Source organism: Caretta caretta, chromosome 14 (assembly GCF_965140235.1).
Source record: "Caretta caretta isolate rCarCar2 chromosome 14, rCarCar1.hap1, whole genome shotgun sequence".
NCBI lineage: Eukaryota > Metazoa > Chordata > Testudines > Cheloniidae > Caretta > Caretta caretta.
In genome coordinates, this window is record NC_134219.1 from 7881037 (window position 1) to 7901323 (window position 20287).

The following is a 20287-nucleotide window of genomic DNA, read 5'->3' on the forward strand; positions in this document are numbered from 1 at the left end:
TTCTCTGTGCCTTCTGTAATTAATATCCTTTAACAAGGAGTTATTCTTAGCTTATGTGGGTAAAACTTTGTAGCACAGAGAAATTTCGTGGCTTAATGTCTAATTCATGGTTCATACAGGGCTAAGATGGTTGGCACTGTACGAGCATGTGTGATTTTTTTTTTCACTTCTAGTTCAAACTAAAACTTCGTTAAAACTATCTTATATGTCTGGATACAGAAAAGATGTCCAGGTTTTTAATCTGTCACTATGCATTTTACTACCCTGCTGGAAAAGTTATGAAAGGAGGAGATTTCATCTTTCTCTTTAAATACAAGAAATGCCTTAAATTTGTCAGTAAATTTGTGAGACTGAGGATGGATTTCGATCTCCACTGGCATGAATGATGATTTGCACATCTTAAACCTCCAGATGACACTAGTAAAGTAATAATGCCTGGCAAGCATTTGTCTTAAATGCATCCTCTGAGATGGGTGCTATATAGACACAGAGTGAGACACAGTCCCTGCCCCAAAGTGCTTACAGTGTAAATAGACAAGTCAAAGGGTAGGAGGGGACAGGCACAGAAAGGTGAAGTGACTTAGCAAAGGTTACACAGCAAGTCAGTGGCAGAGCTGGGAATAGAGCCCTGGTCTCCTGGTGCCTAGTCCAGTGTGCTATCCATTAGGGCAATCTGCTTCCATTTATGTTGATTTAGTCTCATGAGATTTTTATTGCCTTCATCTTTCTGGGATGTTGGTATCTCTTTTCTTGTATTAACAGTATTATTTCACTAGGAAAACAACTCAAAATGATGGGAATTTTGCCATTGAATTCAGTGGAAACAGGTCAAGCCCTGATATGTTACACACCCTTCAGAGTTAAATCCTTCTCCCATGGAAGTCTGTTCCAAAACTCGCATTGCCTTAAATGAAAACAGAAGATGGCCTTTGGTGTATGCTTGTGCTATTGATTCTCATTTGCAGTCAGTCCTAGTCAATTCTTGCTATTCTTGCTTATCCTTTGCCATTTTTTTACTGTTAGTTTTTTCCGCCTTAAAATATAATTGTTAGTGTCCCCCTTTGCAGAAATCAAGACAATTTTAACTGTTTGTTATTCCTTTGATCTGGCAAAACAAGGTTTACAACTTTGTCAGAGACAGGATACTTGAAACTAACAGCTTGCCTCGTCGTCTTTCAGGCGTGTGCTTGGATAGTCTTATCTAGACCCACCCTGTGGTCTTCTTGTTTGCTTTCCCCCCACCCCGTCCCCATTAAGTTAGGTCAGCACAGTCCTACAGACAATTCTAATAACCCACCATAGTTATACATTAACTTTACCTCACTGATCAGGACACATCATAAAATTATTGCCATCAATAGCCATAGATTAATATATAGCAATTCCACATTATCACAAAGGCCGTATCTTCTGTTTTCATTTAAGGCAATGCGAGTTTTGGAACGGACTTCCATGGGAGAAGGATTTAACTCTGAAGGGTGTGTAACATATCAGGGCTTGACCTGTTTCCACTGAATTCATATTGTAAGGAGAGTAGTCACTTTAGATAAGCTATTACCAGCAGGAGAGTGGGTTTGTGTGTGGGTGGGGGGGTGAGAAAACCTGGATTTGTGCTGGAAATGGCCCAACTTGATTATCATACACATTGTAAGGAGAGTGATCACTTTAGATAAGCTATTACTAGCAGGAGAGTGGAGTGGGAGGAGGTATTTTTTCATGCTTTGTGTGTATATAAAAAGATCTTCTACACTTTCACAGTATGCATCCGATGAAGTGAGCTGTAGCTCACGAAAGCTTATGCTCAAATAAATTGGTTAGTCTCTAAGGTGCCACAAGTACTCCTTTTCTTTTTATAAGTACCATAGGCACCATAATTGACTTTATCTGGTGCATAAGGAAATGGGATCTCTCACTTAGCCAGGGCTCAAACCATTCTGTGCTCTGTAGGTCAGCAACATCTTAAATTGCACCTGAAAGCAAATAAAAAGTCAGTCCAGTTACGGTAATTTCATTCACTCTGAGGTTAAATCAGAACTGGCCTTGATGTGAAGGTGGCGTGTCCAGTTACCAGTCTTCTAAACCATCCGCTCCTTCCCACCTTTCACTGAACTACTGTACATTCAGCTAGAGTGTACTGCTTTCAGTGTCTCTGTATTAAAATTCTTTAAAGCCTCCATTTGAGGCAGACACATGCAAGTGTGGGTTAACACAAAACGCTGAAGGCAAAATAGGATTGCTAGTTTGTTTGGATTACTAGACTGTGAGCATTTAGAATATAAAGGGGAAAGAGCTGCCAGTATGATATAGTACCATGAACAGAGGTCAGTGGACACGTACCATAATCAGTAACACAGAGCAATGAGAATTCTGCAGCCTAGAGTGAAATTCACAATTGATTCTTCTCCGTTCAGGTTTATCTGCAGACTTCTACGGTGATGAATATTCCTCCTTTGTAAATCTTGCATCCAGAGCTGAGAGTATTAGTGTCTGGATTTTTTAATGGTGCCGTTACTCGGGAATTTACAAAGTAGTACACAGGTAGATGAATATTGTATACAGGCTTTTGTATGCCTGGGCGCTGACTGCGTGGCGTGAAAGGACTACCAAAAGAAAGGTGACATCTGTTCTTAATAATTAAGAGTTTATGTAACTAAACTTTGCATTAATAGGAAGTATTTCAGAGATCAGGGAGAACTTTAGATCCCGCTTTTCTTTTGAAGAATCAATTTGTTCAAATCTTTTCTATGAAACCACTGGGTCAGAGTCTCACTGTAACATGGACAGACAGCCTCCGCCTCCCTTTCAGTTTCTCTGTTTTTCTCAGCCCTTTATGTTTCTCATTTTAATCATTTTGACATAGACAACTGAGACTATGAAGCCTCATATGGTCTGGGACCTCCTTACCCAAGAGGCTACTTTTCCCAATAGCTGCTCTTCTGCTGGCTGCTCCTGCAAATTTGAACTCTTGCGAGCCAGACACAAAGGCATTTCTTGTGGAGGGTCCTAGGCTGTGAAACTTGCCACCATGGTTGATCCCCTGGACCCTGAGTTTTGCTGACCTTCAAAATGTGGTGGTTCTGCTTGCTGAGAGTAGGCAGGGTATGTTAAATATGAGTTTTCCAGGGTTATGTTTTGATCTAGCAACTAATGTGTAAATGAGGTCTTGAATACATGCCCATGACCTAAAATGGCGTCTATGCAAGCTATTGTCCTGTCACACACACACACACATTATTTAGAAATTGCTAGGACCATTGGAAGCCAGTCATAGCCATTGTATGGTGTGTTGTGAATGAGGTTGGGCCTTGTAGTCACTTCACTGCAGAAGCTGAAGAGGTAAAACAGCCTTCTGGTTAGGGTGCTGGACTAGGAATCGGAAAACCTGGGTTCAGTGCCTGCCTCTGCCAGAGACGCCCTGTGTGACCTTGGGAATGTTGCTTACTCTTCCTGAGCTTTGGTTCTGCACCTATAAGTTGTCAAAGTGAAGGCACAGCAGTTTGTCAATCAAAACGGGACGTTCATCCACCAGAATGGAGTTTGTAGACTGATGCAGACATATACAGTCTTGTCACATTGCTGGTTCAGAGTGATGGGCAAGCATGGCTTTTTCCACCAGTCAGCACTGCTTGAAGCACTGGAGAGAAGCAGGGGGAGATTTTCAAAGGTACAAAGGGCAGTAAAGTGCTTGCACCCACTGGATGTCAATGGGAGCTGGGCCCCTAACTCCCATCTGTGCCTTTGAAAATCTCCCTGATAACAGGCAAGAAATTGGCTCCCTGCTTAAGAGTCTATTTTATTTGCTGGGACAGGACCAAAGAACTGAAAAGCCATCTTGGTAGGACACGCTGAGCCAGATCTTTAAAAGCACTCGGGGTTCTGGGTGTCACAATGAGAGTTTCTGGGTGCTGCGTACCTTTGAAAACCCAGCTCTTATTTGGGTGTCTAACTGGAGCTGAGATCTCTTGAAAACCCAGCCCAACAGAGACTAGAACTGTCTGGGTAGCTGCATGCAAGGTCTCCAGGAGGATGAGGCTCCTGGACTGTTCTGCTGCCTACAAGGATGAAACCTCCCTTCTCTTAGTGGGGAGTGGGCTCAGAGTATCTTCATGTAGGTCAGTTGACCTTTGTGCTTTCCACTTGGCTGTAAGCTAAGATCTGGAGTAAGACGTGATACAAGGCAATCCATGGCTGTGCCTGCTCCCTTGTAGCACCATCCTGTCTGGGTCTGCATTGAGAAGGTGAGGATTTGCCTGACCATGAGTCTGTCTGGCATTGTGCTGTGTCCAGTGGTATCCTTGCTAATTGTCTTAAAGCAGTGGGACAAACTGAGACAGTGCTTCCATCGAGTTTGGAGGCCCAGTCCTAATTACTCAGACTCTCTGCAACTTTGCAAAGTTAAGTTTGGAAAGATCCGTTCTCCCTTGACCTGTTTATCCTTGACCTCTTGTATGGGCTACATCGTGTCCTGAGGAGGAGACCATAGAATCATAGAATATCAGGGTTGGAAGGGACCTCAGGAGGTCATCTAGTCCAACCCCCTGCTCAAAGCAGGACCAATCCCCAACTAAATCATCCCAGCCAGGGCTTTGTCAAGCCTGACCTTAAAAATATCTAAGGAAGGAGATTCCACCACCTCCCAGGTAACACATTCCAGTGTTTCACCACCTTCCTAGTGAAAAAGATTTTCCTAATATCCAACCTAAACCTCCCCCACTGCAACTTGAGACCATTACTCCTTGCTCTGTCATCAGCTACCACTGAGAACAGTCTAGATCCATCCTCTTTGGAACCCCCTTTCAGGTAGTTGAAAGCAGCTATCAAATCCCCCCTCATTCTTCTCTTCTGTAGACTAAACATCCCCAGTTCCCTCAGCCTCTCCTGATAACTCATGTGTTCCAGTCCCCTAACTATTTTTGTTGCCCTCCGCTGGACTCTTTCCAATTTTTCCACATCCTTCTTGTAGTGTGGGGCCCAAAACTGGACACAGTACTCCAGATGAGGCCTCACCAATGTCGAATAGAGGGGAATGGTCACGTCCCTCGATCTGCTGGCAATGCCCCTACCTATACATTTTGCTTCTTGAAGTGCTTTATTTTTAGTCCAGTGAAAAAGCTTTGCTACAGCTTAGTGGGGAGTTGGTCTTTCAAGTCAGTTGCTTCCTTACCCATCCTTGCTCTCTTTCTGAACTTGCTGGCTGCTACCTACTTCCTTACTGTTCTTCGTGCATTTGAAAGCTCACTCAGGGGTTTCACCTTCCTCTTTTCACTGTGTTCTGTTCGTTCCTCTTTATTTTCTCCTTAATCTCTGCTTTTGCTTTAGTTCCTCTCCTAAATCTAACGCGCTGTGTGTGCGTGTACATGCATTTACCTTATAGCCTTGATTCTGTTCTGCTTTCCCTGCTTTGCCCTTGCACTATGCTTTTGAAATTACACAGCCAGGCCACCACATTTGTCCTGCTGCATCCCAGTGTGTGTCCATAAATGAAACATTTTCTCTTGTCAGCGGAGATCACTTTCTCAGTGCTTCACTTTGCCGCAAACAGCAGTAAATTGGAGACTGCATTCTAGCAAGAGGCTTCGGCACTAATAGCTGCCAACTTCGCTTGATTTCACTTTCAACCGAGACCTGAGGTTGAAAGGAGGGTCATTTGCCATTGGCACTTGAGGGCTTTAAAGCTTGGATCTATTGCCATGGTCAGTGTTGATCAGCCAGCTGAAATACAGATTGTAACTGGGTTGTGAAAAATAAATCATAGACAATGGTGGTTGCTCTTGCTCTGGTCTCTCCCCTGCTGCCACGGAGAACTGGGTTCAGAGATCAGGTCCAGAATATTTTATATCTGAGATCTTGGAGAAATGGGTGAGAATTTCAAGTAAGTCACTCGTGAGCTTGGATGAATGGCATTTGTAATGACACCAGTGTTAGTTTCAAAGGTTTCTGAAGGGGTCTGTCATGGAGAGGTACATGCACAATTATCATTCAAATGTTATATGTATAAACCAGGAGGGAAAGCATTCGGACTGCAGATTACATTCCAGACTTTCTGTATTCTTCTCTGGACTGGTACCAAAAGAGTGTAGTGAGACTGAAGAAGCAGGGACAGTTCTAAGGACTGGGATCTCGCAAATCACCAGTGTTAAAAATTAATTCTTCACGTGATTTCATTGGAAAGCCGACAATCTCCTTTTTTCAGTGGCACAATGGATTCATTTAGAGTGAGATTTTCAAAGGCAGAAAGGACAACTGCCCAATTCCTACTGACAGTCAAACCTATCTCCCATTTGTACCTTTGAAGAATCTCCCTCTTCCAAGCCCCTGCTGATTCACAAGGCATAACAGCAATATTAGTATTGTATTACTGTAGCACCTCAGAGCCCATTGTACTAGGAGCTGTACCTAAGACAGAACAAAAAAACCAACCTGTCCCTGACCCAAAGAGCTTAAACAGAAAGATGGGCACATGGTGGGGGAAGGGGCAGAGCGAACAATGTGAAGGTGGCAAATGTCCTGTTACTGCCTCAATCTATCTATCTTTTTTTCTTTAGTGCGTTTGGGAGGAGCTGGGCTAAAGGGAAGGGAGGGTAAGAGGGGTGATGCTGAGGTGATGAGCCTGTGGGTGAGGTAGAAGGGGAGGGTTGGGGCAAACAGCTGATCAGCACAGGGCAGAGAGTCCAGTCAGAACTGAAGAAAGTTCTCCAAGGGGGCAAAGGGCTCCTGCAGCTTCTGCCCCTGAGGGCTGGAGTGTCTGGGTGGCTTCTCTAGTGCTCCCAGAGCGTGTGTGTGTGTGTGTGGGGGGGGGACTCCCTTGCTCAGTCCTGGGTCCAGGGAGGCGCTGGGGAGACAGATGGCTCTGGTTGAGGTCCATTCTCTCCCTCACAGTGTCTTACACAAGTCCTCAGAGATCAGCTGTTAAAACCACATGAGAATTGAAGTGAGGGAGATGAAAGATTAGCAGCAATCAGAATGGCATGCTTTTGAAGTCTGACCTCTCAAGTCAGTGCTAGAAATGCACCAGTAAACCAGTATGAATTCTGCCAGACCAGTATATTTTCCCAAGCACTGGTCCTGGACAAGGGATTAGAAAGAACAATTTTGTAATTCCCTGCACTACGTTAAAAACTCACTTCTGATTAGCCTCCAGGGACTTTAAGGTGCTCATCGCTTCTCGGGACACGTCGATATGGCGAGTGAGCGCTCGGCCAGCTGGGTGTAAATCCACACGGCTGTCGCATGCTGTGCACGAACGGTCCTTGTGGACCGTGCTGCTGTACGCTGAAAGTTCCCTCGTGTGCTGTGCGCGCTGCCGTTTCGAACGGCAATAGGGCGGAGCGCAGAGGTAGGCTCTACATGGACAGTTAGTGTGCGGCATGCTACAGCAATGCAGATTTACACCCCAGCTTGCCAGGTGCTAACTCACTGTATTGTCAGGCCCTTTGTTGACAGTCCTGTTGATGATACATGAACCAGGAATAGAATCCAGCTCCCATCGTTGTTTTGGCTGAGAAGTATTAACAGGAGTGTAAAACAGTAAACTCTTTTCTTTTAGACGCTGTAGTCAGAAAATATGACTCAATGTGGACCCAGGGAGTAGAACTGTCGAACAGGAAGGTGCCATATTTGCACAGTCACTTTTCTGATCACAACAGTTCCTTAGGGGACGGGGAAATATTCTCAAAGAGGCAAAATCTTTTTTTTTTTCCCTCCGTTATTAAATGATTTTGGCTCTCAAGCCACAGAAGAGCTTGGTCAGCAGGAACAGGTTAGAGGTGATTAAATGAAAGGGTTATAGATGTCTTTGGAGCAAGAATCTCCTCTTTTCCCCAAAACCACCCATCCCTACTTGGCTTTGGCCCACTAATACATCAGATAAAGTGAGGAATGTTCCTCACTTTCCTGCGCGCGCACACAACATGTATCTCGCTGCTGATGTTCTCTGTAGGGGTATAGTCGACGTCAAGGCTGTCATTTCCTATGCTGCTCTACAGTGTGGGCATCTGGCAAGTAATGGGCACACAATTTCAGGCTTGATAGCTCCCGATGTTTGAATGAAAGAAGCAATCTCTATTTTGTATCTTTATGGTGTTGCTGACAGAATGTAAAAGCCCGTAGTCACCAGTGGCAAATATTGAACATCAGGATTTCCCAGGAGCTGAAAAAACCATTTAAAAAACCTCTTCATCAAAGCCACAGGCAAGGTTAATACCGTGTTGTGGCAGGGTCTTGGCTGGGCCACATTCTTCAAGTGACAGCACTGTTTGTAGCTTACGTCAGAGCCTTTTGTGCGCAGTCTATCTAATTTCAGTGTAGAAAGAGCCAGCGCCTTAATACTGCTTTGTGGCTGGTATCCTCCTCTGATCCTGGAGGAGTAAAATAGTTATGACTGTGGTAGGCATTTCTGAGAATCCAAGGATATTTCTTCCCAAGATTCAGTTAACTCCTTTGCCTTTAGTTTTAGTGTATAGGAATAGGGTACTGTCCTTTTAAATAGTTTGAGCCGCTTCAAATGTATTTCCTTTTGAAGCATAGTGGTGTGTAAAGAACACTTGCACTCAGGAAAACTGCTTTCATCTTTTATTTTGAAATTCTGTGTATGATCTAGAGCAGTGTTTCTCAAGCTTTCTGATGTGGGGGACCGGCAGTTTTTTTTCCCCCAGTGTGCACGCAGACCGGCAGCTGATGGCTCGTGGACCGGCACCGGTCCATGGACCACCACGTTGAGTAGCACTGGTCTAATGGAAAGACAAGTGCAGAATGTTGTAGGTGAGGTTAATTGCCTGTGTGTGTTTGATTGTTCTCAAAGGGAAAGTCCATTGTACTCTGCCTGAAGAAGCTTAACTTGTTGGCTGTTCTGCCCATACAAGGACTGTATCATTATTCAGGGGTAGGAAGTACTTATCGTCACCTGCTTCTCAGGCAGTAATCATCATGAGTCTGTGATAGCACTCTTCCTTTGCAGGTTCTCAAAGTGCTTTGCAAACTGTGAAGACTTACAGGTCCCCCTGTGAGTTACTGTTGGTAAGTATTAATTTATCCATCTTAAAGAGCCAGGGCACGAACAGAACTGCGGGGTCCTCCTGACTCCCATGCCCCCACATTCCTCTGCTCATGCCACTAAACCCCATTCTCAGAGCAGGAAAAGGAACCCAGGACTCCTGATTCCCAGGCTTCCTGCTTTAATCGCTTGGTCCTTCCTTTATTTCAACAAGGAAGTTTAATAATAAAAAAAAACCCTTAAAAATCCTACTTCAAGTGTGCTTATTCCAAACTGAGTGTGTTCACACACTGACTTGCCCCAAAATAACAAAAGGTGTGAAATGAAAAACAATTCAGTTACTTCAGTGCAAGCTAATGCTCAGAACAGCCCTAAGAGGCATGAGACCAAGCTATCCCATATTTTTGATTAGTTATCCACTCAGTATTTTGGAAATGCTTCCAACAATTGATATGAAATTGTCTCTTCTGTTTATTTAGGAGTTTTCTGCCTTCCTTGTCACCTTGCAATGTACACTCTAATTAAATACTGTGTTCTGTTTGGATTCAATCAGCTACCATTTTATTGTTTGAAGCTTTACATAGCTTGAACAGTGCATGTGCAATTTTAAAAGTAGGACAAGGAAGATGTTGCCTTCTGCTCCTGTGTTAAATTTGGTTGGTTTGTTGTCCAGAGGGAATTTTTGTTTGTTTCTCTTGTTTTCTGTAGTGCTCAGTAAGAACCAAACACACTTGGGAAAGGCTCATATTGTGTCTCTGTAAAAGCAGTAAACAGATCTAGCTACCTGATTCCCACCACCAAGCTACAATCTCTTTAGCAAAACCATCATTGCTTCTCATTTCTCTAACCTGTCATTTGCTGCAGCTTTTCTTCTGTTTTAGTTGTGCTTTTGCCCTGTGGCACAGAGCCCTTAGTGCTTTATCAGGGAGCAGTGAACTTTTGAGAACATAAGAATGACCATACTAGGTCAGACCTGTGGTCCATCTAGCCCAGCATTCTGTCTTCCGACAGTGGCCCATGCCCGGGGCTTCAGAGGGAATAAACGGAACAGGGAAATTTGTTGAATGATCCGTGCCCTGTTGTCCAGTCCCAACATCTGGCAGTCAGAGGCTTAGGGGCACCCAGAGCATTGGATTGCACCCCTGACCATCTTGGCTAATAGTCATTGATGGACCTATCCTCCATTATCTAATTCTTTTTTGAACCTAGTTATACTTTTGGCCTTCACAACATCCTCTGGCAATCACTTTCACAGGTTGACTGTGTGTTGTGTGAAGAAGTACTTGCTTTGGTTTGTTTTAAACCTGCTGCCTATTAATTTCATTGGGTGACCCCCCTGTTTCTTGTGTTATGCGAAGGGGTAAATAACACTTCCTTATTCACTTTCTCCACCCCATTCATGATTTTGTAGACCTCTATCATATCCCGTCTTAGTCGTCTCTTTTCCAAGATGAACAGTCCCAATCTTTTTAATCTCTCCACATATGGAAGTTGTTCCATACCCCTAATCATTTTTGTTGCCCTTCTCTGTACCTTTTCCAGTTCTAATATATCTTTTCTGAGAGGGGGCGACCAGAACTGCATGCTTTACTGAAGGTGTGGGCATACTGTGGATTTATATAGTGGCATTATGATATTTTCTGTCTTCTTATTGATCCCTTTCCTAATGGTTCCTAACATTCTGATAGCTTTTTTTGACTCCTACTTAACATGAGTGGATGTTTTCCGAGAATTATCTACAATGACTCCAAGATCTCTTTCTTGAGTGGTAACCGCTAATTTAGACCCTATCATTTTGTATGTATAGTTGGGATTATGTTTTTCAATGTGCATTACTTTGCATTTATTAACATATGAATTTCATTTGCCGTTTTGTTGCCCAGTCAGCCAGTTTTGTGAGATCCCTTTGTAATGCTTCACAGTCTGCTTTGAACTTGACTGTCTTGGAGAATTTTGTATCATCTGCAAACTTTGCCACCTCACTATTTACCCCCTTTTCCAGATCATTTACGACTATGTTGAACAGCACTGGTCCCAGTACAGATCCTTGGGGGGCACGCACTACCTCTCCACTGTGAAAACTGACCATGTATTCCTACCCCTTGTTTCCTGCCTTTTAACCAGTGATTGATCCATGGGAGGACCTTTCCTCTTATCCCATGACTGCTTACTTTGCTTAAGAGCCTTTGGTAAAACTTTAATAAATAAAATGATGAGCTTTGGTAAAATCTTGTCAATTTGTAATGTCATCTGGAAGGCCAACTGAGAGCGACTGAATTCTGCAAATTAGCGAGTAAGTGAACAAACACAATAAAAAGGTAAATAAAGTGAGGCTAATGCATTGCACAATATACTTCATTCATTTATCTAGTGAATGTCATTTAGTGTGTGGTCCACAGTGCATTTAGTAAAATAATGAACTGTTGTTAATATGAGAATTCAATCTAGCCCCCGATGGCAAATCGTTTCTCACGGGAGTGGAGAGACAAAAATTCACACAGAAGAATGGCTCAGTGTGTATGTTGCTAAGTGCAGATCATAGCGGTTCTCAAGTGTGCAGGGGTTTGTAATGTGTTTGGGATCTTTGTGGATGAAAGGCTCTAGATAAATGTAAGGTATTATTTAGGCCTTGATCTGTGAAGACTTACACCTGTGCTTCACTTTACACGTTGTGCGTAGTCCCATTGACTACTATGGTATTAATTCCAACTCCTAAATATGAGCATGTGTGTAAAGCTCTGCAGGATTTGGACTTTAGATTGCAAGATCTCTGGGACAGGGAATGTGTCTTACTGTGTATCTGTAGCTTAAAAACACTTACCTACCCTCACCGGAGAGTTGGGAGGATAAAGATTGTGAGGTCCTTGGCCACAGAAGTACCTAAGATAGATAATTAGATGGGGCCCCAATTTTGGTTTTAGCATGTAGGCAACTCAGTAACACCACTGACAAATAATAGCAACCCCTTAGTGTGTGTGCGTGTACGTCCCTAGGGCTGGATGTGTACATCCCAGAGGCAGTGTGCTCAGCAAGTCCATGAACATTTGGGGGGTAAAACTGTGTGACAGTCAGGTAGCATTTGGTTCAAATGCTCTGTCTGTCTGGGGAGTTTGTGATTTTTTTTTTTTAATGGTTTATTTCAACTTGACCTAAATAAGCACAAAAGGCGAGGGCAAAGCTTCTTGTCACTTACAGACCCTAAAGAAAGCAACGCTGGAAACAGATTGGCTGAGCTACAGCCCCTGCTAATCACGCCATCTTTTCTCCCCTCCAGCTATTCCTTATTGCCGTCTGGAACCCTGATGCTTTTTGGAATGAGCGCGTGCGGCAGGAAGGCTCTGACTCTGCTCAGCAGTGTGTTTGCGGTATGTGGTTTGGGGCTCTTAGGAATTGCTGTTAGCACCGACTACTGGCTTTACCTGGAGGAAGGAATCATCCTGCCCCACAATCAGACCACCGAAATCAAAATGTCGCTGCACTCTGGTCTCTGGAGGGTCTGCTTTTTGGCAGGTACGGTGCTTTGTACAAAGAACTGTTTACTCTTGTGATTTTCACATCGTCGTCAATGAAGAAGCTTTGCCTAGTAAAGCAGTGGGCCGGGAGCCAGGGATTTGAGTTGCCTTTTCCTGTCTTTGCTGCAGATGTTCTGCACAAACCTTGGGCAAGCCACTTAACCGCTTCTTTGCCTCTGTTTCTCCAGTTGCACAGGGGGTTTTAGGTGGTATAATTCCTTACGCATCAATTGTAACTTTACAATCTGCCTTGAATGAATGGTGGGCAGAGCTGTGCCACTCAGGAGCGCAGCAGGGAAGGAATTACTCTGAGTCACAGTTCTCTCCCTGTTCTCCCCATACTCCAGTGGGAAGTAACCAGCTACTGGATGTGGAATGGAGGGGCTAAATCAAGGGTCCATTGTTCCTTGCTCCTGCCCACCCACTTTCTGGCCACCTGTATAGGGGGGAGTAGCAGCCCCATGGAGGTTGCTTCCCTCTCCCTCCAGTGCAGTGACCTGTGATGCAAGTAGTCTGCGTAGGGAAGCTGAGAGTTCTTCCTTGCATGGTGGTATGAGGTCACAGTCCTGCTCTTTTTGTTCATACAGTAAAATGGTTTGCTATGCGGAGGTGTCAGGTGCTTTAGAAAGGCGAAGAATAATTATCACCAGTGTAATTCCCCCTCCCCCCGCAGTTCTTGAGGAGGGTTGCAAAGCTAGCATAACCCAAATAATTTTCCTAAGGGGACCAAGCCAGTGGCAGAGCTAGGGGTCATCCAGATGTCCCAATTCACATTTCTGTGCTTTTTAACCCACCAGACCAACCATTTTGATTGATCGTGTGTTTTGTATCAAATGTTAAACCTTTTTTGCCTCATCAGAAGGCATCCTAAGCCAAGCCCTCTCTAGCTAACTTGCATGGTCTGTCAAAATCCCCCCACATTGCCAATTAGCTTTCAGAGCTTTCTCCTATTCAGGAACAGCTGTTTACGTGCAGATTGTTTGAAAATGCACTGTCGTACTCCAGCCACCTGCCCAGTTTGTTTTCACCCAGTAATGTTATCATGTACTTCCCATACCTTGAGCTTTGTTGTTTTTCCATTTCCACTGCCCTCCAATAAATGTTCCGAATGACCAGCACAATGCGAATTTTAGTATTTGTAGATCTAACGTGTCTGATACATGAAACCAGCTCACAGTACTCTCTTAGCTATTACTCTTTTGCCAGCGACATTTTGAAAAGCCAGTCCCTCAACGATACGGTAGCTAGCAGGCATCCTTCTTCAGCACCACACACTAACAGTTATGACTCAAAGAGCACCAAAAAAACAAGTTTATTTTGCATGCACTGAAATTCATTTAAAAAATACAACCCCTTCTAGTAAAGAAAACATTTTAATTAAATGACAAGCATGAAGCAGACTCTTCTCCATGCAGGTGAGGAGCGTGGCCGGTGTTTTACTATAGAATACGTCATGCCCATGAACGTCCAGCTGACGTCTGAATCGACAATCAATGTTCTAAGTAGGTAGTTTATTCACTTTTTTTTGTTGTATCATTCATTCTTTACAGCCTGTTAAAGTAACAATGGGTTACTAGGAATTACTTCAGAACTTGGGGAGGCTTCTGATTCCCTGTTCGTGCTGTATTGTAACTTAACGTACAGCTGGGTGCTTATGTACAACTACGCTTTTACTTGGTGAAATGCTAGACATGTTGAGAAGTGTCTGATTATGTCTCCCCCTTATGCTGGGACACTCACAGTGGCTACAAGCCAGGCTCTGCATCCTGTTGCTGGAGTGGTCAAGGCCGGTGGCTTTTTTTTGGAATAGATGACTTTACATTCTCTCCGCACCTGGTGACAAGAGCTGGTACAAATACAGCACATACAGACTGGGGCATTGCACGCTGATTTAGATCCCCTTTGGGGTGGGATGAGTTAAGGATGGAATGTCACAGCTTTCCCTGTAAAGTCCTATGTTTTGTTTTTGCCACTTCCAAGTGTGAACCTTAACCATGCTTGGTACATTTTTGCGATAATAAATCCAAGTGTTTCGTGAAAAGACTTGTGATGCCACCACAAAAAATATTGATGTGCATTTGTAATGCTTCAGTTGGAAACTACGCGGAATACAAACATTAACAGATGTATTCTCAGCCAGGCATAATTGCACCTTCAGTCAACTGCTTACCAAAGAAAGTTGGGTGTGTTGGTTTGGGGGTGGGTGCCAGCATGCACATGAGACTCAGAGAGAACAGGAAAGGAAAAAGAGTGATCTACAGAATGCAACAATTTGGAGACGTAAAGGAACTGGCCTGGTCAATCTAGCCCAGGTCTGGTGTTATACAGGAGGGCCTAACCCTGTTCTCATTTTTCCTCCCCCTTTTACAACCAGAGATGATTCGTTCTGCTACTCCTTTCCCTTTGGTCAGCCTCTTTTTCATGTTCATCGGGTTTATACTGAGCAATATTGGACACATTCGGCCTCACAGAACCATCCTGGCCTTTGTATCGGGAATCTTTTTCATTCTGTCTGGTGAGTTTTATTGGAATGATCTTAACATTGCACTTGCTGTCTCATCTGCCTTTGTTTCCTCTGAAGGCCCTTGTACTTCTGTGGGTTTATATGGCTATTCTTTCCCTCCTCCCTCCCTCCTGATCTGTAAGCTGCAGTAACGCTGTGTTAAATCCTTACTTTGGGCTATGTTCTGCCATAGTATTTTTAAGCAGAACTCCTCATTGCAATCAATGGTGAGGTGGCACATTATGGCTAGACCTGGTCACAAAATTGTCATCAACCCCTCCCCCCCTTTTTTTAATGAAAAATGGCTTTCCAACAAAATGGAAATTTTGTGAAAAATTACCTTTTCCATCAAAAATGCTTGGGCTTTCATCAAGCGCTTGATGTGAAAATTTTCATAGGGAAACAAAAATTCCCAACCAGCTTTAATTATGACCGCTTCACCTGATCTGTGGTATGATACCATGCATTCTCTTAGCCTGGCACCATATATTAGCCTCAACCTCCAGAATTCCAGATGTATTGAGCCTAAGAACATCAATATTAATATTTACATCTCATAAGATACATCTGGGAATAATAGTGAAAAAAATACTTAACCCAAAAACAATTTTCCGTAGTTCTGATAAATCCATCTTTCCTTGTTTTACTTCTCATTCTTGAGGCCTGTGGGGGAAAAAGCTGTGGTGAGAGGATTTTCTTTTTTGTAGTTTTCAGCATTCTCCAAGAATAGATTTTATCTTCTTGTTTCGGTAACTTAGGGGGCTCTTACCTTTTGTCTCCAAGTCTATTTGGTGCAGTATATAAATGGTAGCCCTTTAACAGCCTACTTTGGGACTGCAGTGGTATAATGAGATGTAGGAGTTTGCATCACAATTTATCACTCCCATAAGATTGGACTCTTTTTAAACAACCAGGGCCCCTTATTTCTTACGGTAAGTCAGGCACAGAGGATGTTTGAAACTTTAAAATAGTCAGCTGGGATCTTTCTACATGAGACAAGTGACTGTTTTATTCATCGCATTAGAGGAGTGTTAAATATGCAGCTGTGACAGCTGAGCTTTAAAGCATTTTCGTACACAGATCACTTGTAGTTCAGAAGAGTCTAGCTTAAGAACGTAATGGTTTGACTAAAATGACATAAATGCGTTGATCTGTTCAATGGGGGAGAAGCCTGTTTCCCCAATTTTTTGAAATGCAACCTACATATTTCAAATTTTCTTCTAAAGGAAAAACCCCCATGAGATGCTTTGTGTCTTTACTGAAGAACATTTCCTTCTGTCATTCTCCCTTCCCAGGTTTATCTCTGGTTGTGGGGCTGGTGCTGTACATATCCAGCATTAACGACGAGATGCTGAACCAGACCAAGGACTCGGAGACTTACTTCAGTTATAAATACGGATGGTCATTTGCCTTCTCTGCTATCTCTTTCCTTCTCACAGAGGTACTTGTCAGTTGTGAGCTTTCTGGAGTGCCTATAAGGACACATCTATATTGCCCCACAACTTGAACTGCAGAGATATGACTAGCAGTGTGCACCAAAGGGCTACACTGTAACTCCCCAGGGTGGATGTTAACTAAAAGGTTCCTAGTCCACATTAACGTAGTCCTCTTCAGACAGGACTCCATTAATGCAAAGTAGGAATCTTTTATTCATGCCCAGTGTCCACACGGGGGAGTTACAGTGCAGCGCTTTCGTGCTCACTGCTGTTCACACCCCTGTAGTCCATATAGACATAACCTTAGAAACATGGTCTGTTCTCAGGAGTTAAAATATTGATTGTTGGGCGAAACCATCAGGAATTGGTTGTTGTGAAAAGGAGTGTGGTGGGGTTTGAAAGGGCAAGACTCTTTAGGAGCCCCTAATTGTTAATAGACATCTATATGGAATGACTGACAAATGGGCCGATCCTGGTGCTGTCAAATGAGCCTGTGTCTCCTGCCAACCAGTGCAAACCCTGAATGCTAGTGGTCAAAGTAGGTTGAATCAGGAGAAGCAGGAGCACCTTGATGACAGGTGTATTGTTATCCCCATGTTACAGATGGGGAAGCAGAGGCAGAAGTGACTTACCCAAGTCAGGAGGCCATTTGAACTGGTTTGTCCTCTTTTTGGATGGTTTGTTCCCTGTCTGGTCCTGGCAAACCTGGACATGGTTTTGCCCGGTATTGGACAGGGGACTCCATTTTTAAAAGCAAAGTCACGCCAGCGGGGGCAAGGCAGCACACTCTTAAAGATGGCACCCCCTTGTGAGGCACTGTGCGTGAGAGGCCATGCCGGTGGGGGTGGGGTGGTGCACTCCTCAAAATGGCGTTCCCCTGTGCAGGAACACGTGCTGTGTGTGAGAGGCCATGCCAGTGGGAGCAGCGTCACACTGGTCCTGAAAGTACTGGAATGGCCACCCTATAACCAATGTCTTACTGCAAGTCATTTGCAGAGCAAGGGAATGAAACTAGGTCTCCAGGCACCCAGTCTGATGCCCTGCCCAACTAGACCCTGCTACTTTCATAACTACACAGTCTTGTTTGTCCATGGCAATGCCAATACAGATCCTGAGTATTCATTCATTCATTTAGAATTAAATCAACCCAGTTCCCTACCCTGTGAGTAGCATTTGTTTCATTTTCTCACTTTCAGAGTGCTGGTGTGATGTCAGTCTACCTGTTCATGAAACGATACACTGCCGAGGAGATCTACAGACCCCATCCCGGCTTCTACCACCCCCGTCTTAGCAACTGCTCTGATTACTCAGGGCAATTCTTGCATCCTGATGCCTGGGTGCGCGGACGCAGCCCCTCCGATATTTCCAGTGATGCATCTCTCCAGATGAACAGTAACTACCCTGCCCTGCTCAAATGTCCTGATTACGATCAAATGTCCTCCTCCCCATGTTGAATGGCAATTAACCCCATTGCCTACTTGGGATTAAGAGGAAGCAGCTGTTGTGTCCTGACTTGGTTTGTCATTTTTAGGCCACTCTTTCAGGACAATCCTCTATTTATATGATCATAAATGGTGTTAATCGTTGCCTAGAGCACATGGTAGTTTGTTGGGTTTTTTTTAAATGATACTTACCCTGCATATCTGAAATACATCTAAGGTCCTGATCCCCCAGCCATTCCACACCCCAAACAAGTAGCATCTTTGGATGTGGAATAGATCCAGGATGGGGCTTAGAGAGGGTTTGATATCAAAGAACCCCCAGTAGCAAAAATGCATTTCATGATAGGTGGCACAAGCTTGTGTGTTTGTATCATTTTGCTGTAGATTTATTGGCATGAACGCTACATGTAAATTTCTAAGTAATGGTATTAATTAAAGTACAAATTGCATCTTGATTTGACATTCACAATGATGGACCATTGTTGCTGCGTATCATTTCTAAGTAGACCATAATGATCAATAGCCATCCCTCCCAACTATACCTCAGGGGATTTTCAGAGGTCTAAAATTAAGTTAGGTTCCCATTGACTTTCTATGAGAGCCAAGACATTCATTTAGGGCCTTTGGCAAATCACATCCAAAACCATTCATGTTAGACCTCCCTCCAATATGGAAATGTTTGACATCAGAAAGGCAAATTCTTGAAACAAAGGGTCAGATTCTCTGCTGGTATAAACTCTGTGGAAGTCAGTGGTGCTCTACTGATTTCCCTCAACTGAAGATCTGGCCCAAATTTTATATTTTACAGAAAATGGTATACAAGCTTGATTAATTTTGCTGTGTACCTTAGTTGGGGACCTTGTCATTCATTACACATTATCATGTCATGTTATTACACTTTTTAGTCTTGGAGGACTGAGAGCTACCAGGAGGTGAATATCAGTCCATTTCTAAATTAAGTTTGGGGAACTGAAGGTGAAAATCTATATACAGTACTGTTGTAAAAAACCACAAGATTACTGAAAGAACTGTGTCCGAATATATGGTTTCTACTCCTGTTGTTTTACTGCCTCAGAAAATGTCAGCATCAGAAAATCCTGCAGGTGTTTTTTGTATATTTTTAATTTAAAGTTTGATTGTACTAAATGTAATGCACTGACTTTCAATCTCATTACAATGTATCTGTAATGACCCTTGTACTATTTTATCATTATTTACAAAATATTCCAAAATATGATCCCAGTTCTGTATCAGGATCCAATTGCAAAGACCCCTGTGCCCACTGAGTTCTGTGAGGCCTCTGCACAGATTTATGGGTCTGTGCTTGCCAGTCTGATGCAGTATCAGGGCTAATTTTGTCCACTTACTCCAGATAAGAAATGTAATGTATATTTTGTCTCCTTTACTCCTGGATAATTTGCTTCGTTTTAAACCAGGGCATCATTTTGTACACTCCAGAATTTGTAAATAAGGTTATATTTATCTGTAAGTTTTTATATTCTCTCCCTTAAAGCATCTGTTTTTCATTTTAAAAATAATTTATATATTTATGTAATAGATTTGTTTTTAGGCATATTTAAGCATTAAAAAACAACAACAGAACCCTTAAATTAGAGTTTGACATTCATTACTTATAAATAGAAAATGACCTGCTCAATCCAAATGAAGGGTTTAAAAGCTGAGCTTCTTTTACTGTGTGGTGTTGCAATGTGCAAATATATACAGGCCTGCAAACGCATATGCTCGTTGTCAGGAAAACATCCCTTTCAGAACCGTTATTAAGCATGTGCTTAAATTCCATCCAATTCCCATTGGATGGGACTTCTTCATGTGCCTAGTGTACTCTTGAATAGACATAGACTTAAGCACATGCTTAAGTGCTATTGTGAATCAAGGCCACAAGTAATCTCATAGATGTCAGTGGGACTACTTATGTGATAAAGTTTTCTGTGCGTATAAGTGTTTGCAGGGCCAGGGCTCTATCAGGGAGCCAGGCTATAATCAGGTTGATTAATGATTCATGCCTTTGCCATTTTGCCAACTGTTCCGTTTTCGGACTTTAATTTTCAATCTTGTGAATGTTTGGTTAGCCTCTCAGTGTGCGGAGAGCATTTAGATTAGAACTGTTTTTACCAAGACAATGTTTATAAATTGATTTTAAATACGTTTGCTGGTATTTACAGCTTAGATTCTTTTTTTCCAGTTAACCAAGAACAGTGCGTGATGGGAAATAATTTACTTTTTTTTTATTTTATTATTATCTCAAAAAAAAAAGCTGTGTCCACATTGGTCAGAATAAGTGTCTGTTGAACAACACTGCATGGGAATGGCTTGAACCCACTGGCCATCAGTTTCAGGAGTGATCTACCGTGCAGTCGATTCTCCAGTTTCCTTTTTAATTC

The 20287-nt window shown here is 43.1% G+C and overlaps 1 protein-coding gene across 2 annotated transcripts in view; it reads left to right on the forward strand.

The window, feature by feature from the left end:
- CACNG5 (calcium voltage-gated channel auxiliary subunit gamma 5) overlaps positions 1 to 19495 on the forward strand; it is a 29370-nt gene extending 9875 nt beyond the window's left edge. For both annotated transcript variants that reach the window (XM_048818240.2, XM_075119211.1), the window contains exons 2-6: positions 12267 to 12502; positions 13920 to 14006; positions 14879 to 15019; positions 16303 to 16448; positions 17640 to 19495. In XM_048818240.2, the coding sequence (XP_048674197.1) occupies positions 12295 to 12502; positions 13920 to 14006; positions 14879 to 15019; positions 16303 to 16448; positions 17640 to 17897 (840 nt within the window). In that variant the 5' untranslated portion in view covers positions 12267 to 12294 and the 3' untranslated portion in view covers positions 17898 to 19495. The remainder of the gene's footprint in view (positions 1 to 12266; positions 12503 to 13919; positions 14007 to 14878; positions 15020 to 16302; positions 16449 to 17639) is intronic.
- Positions 19496 to 20287: the final 792 nt, after the last annotated feature.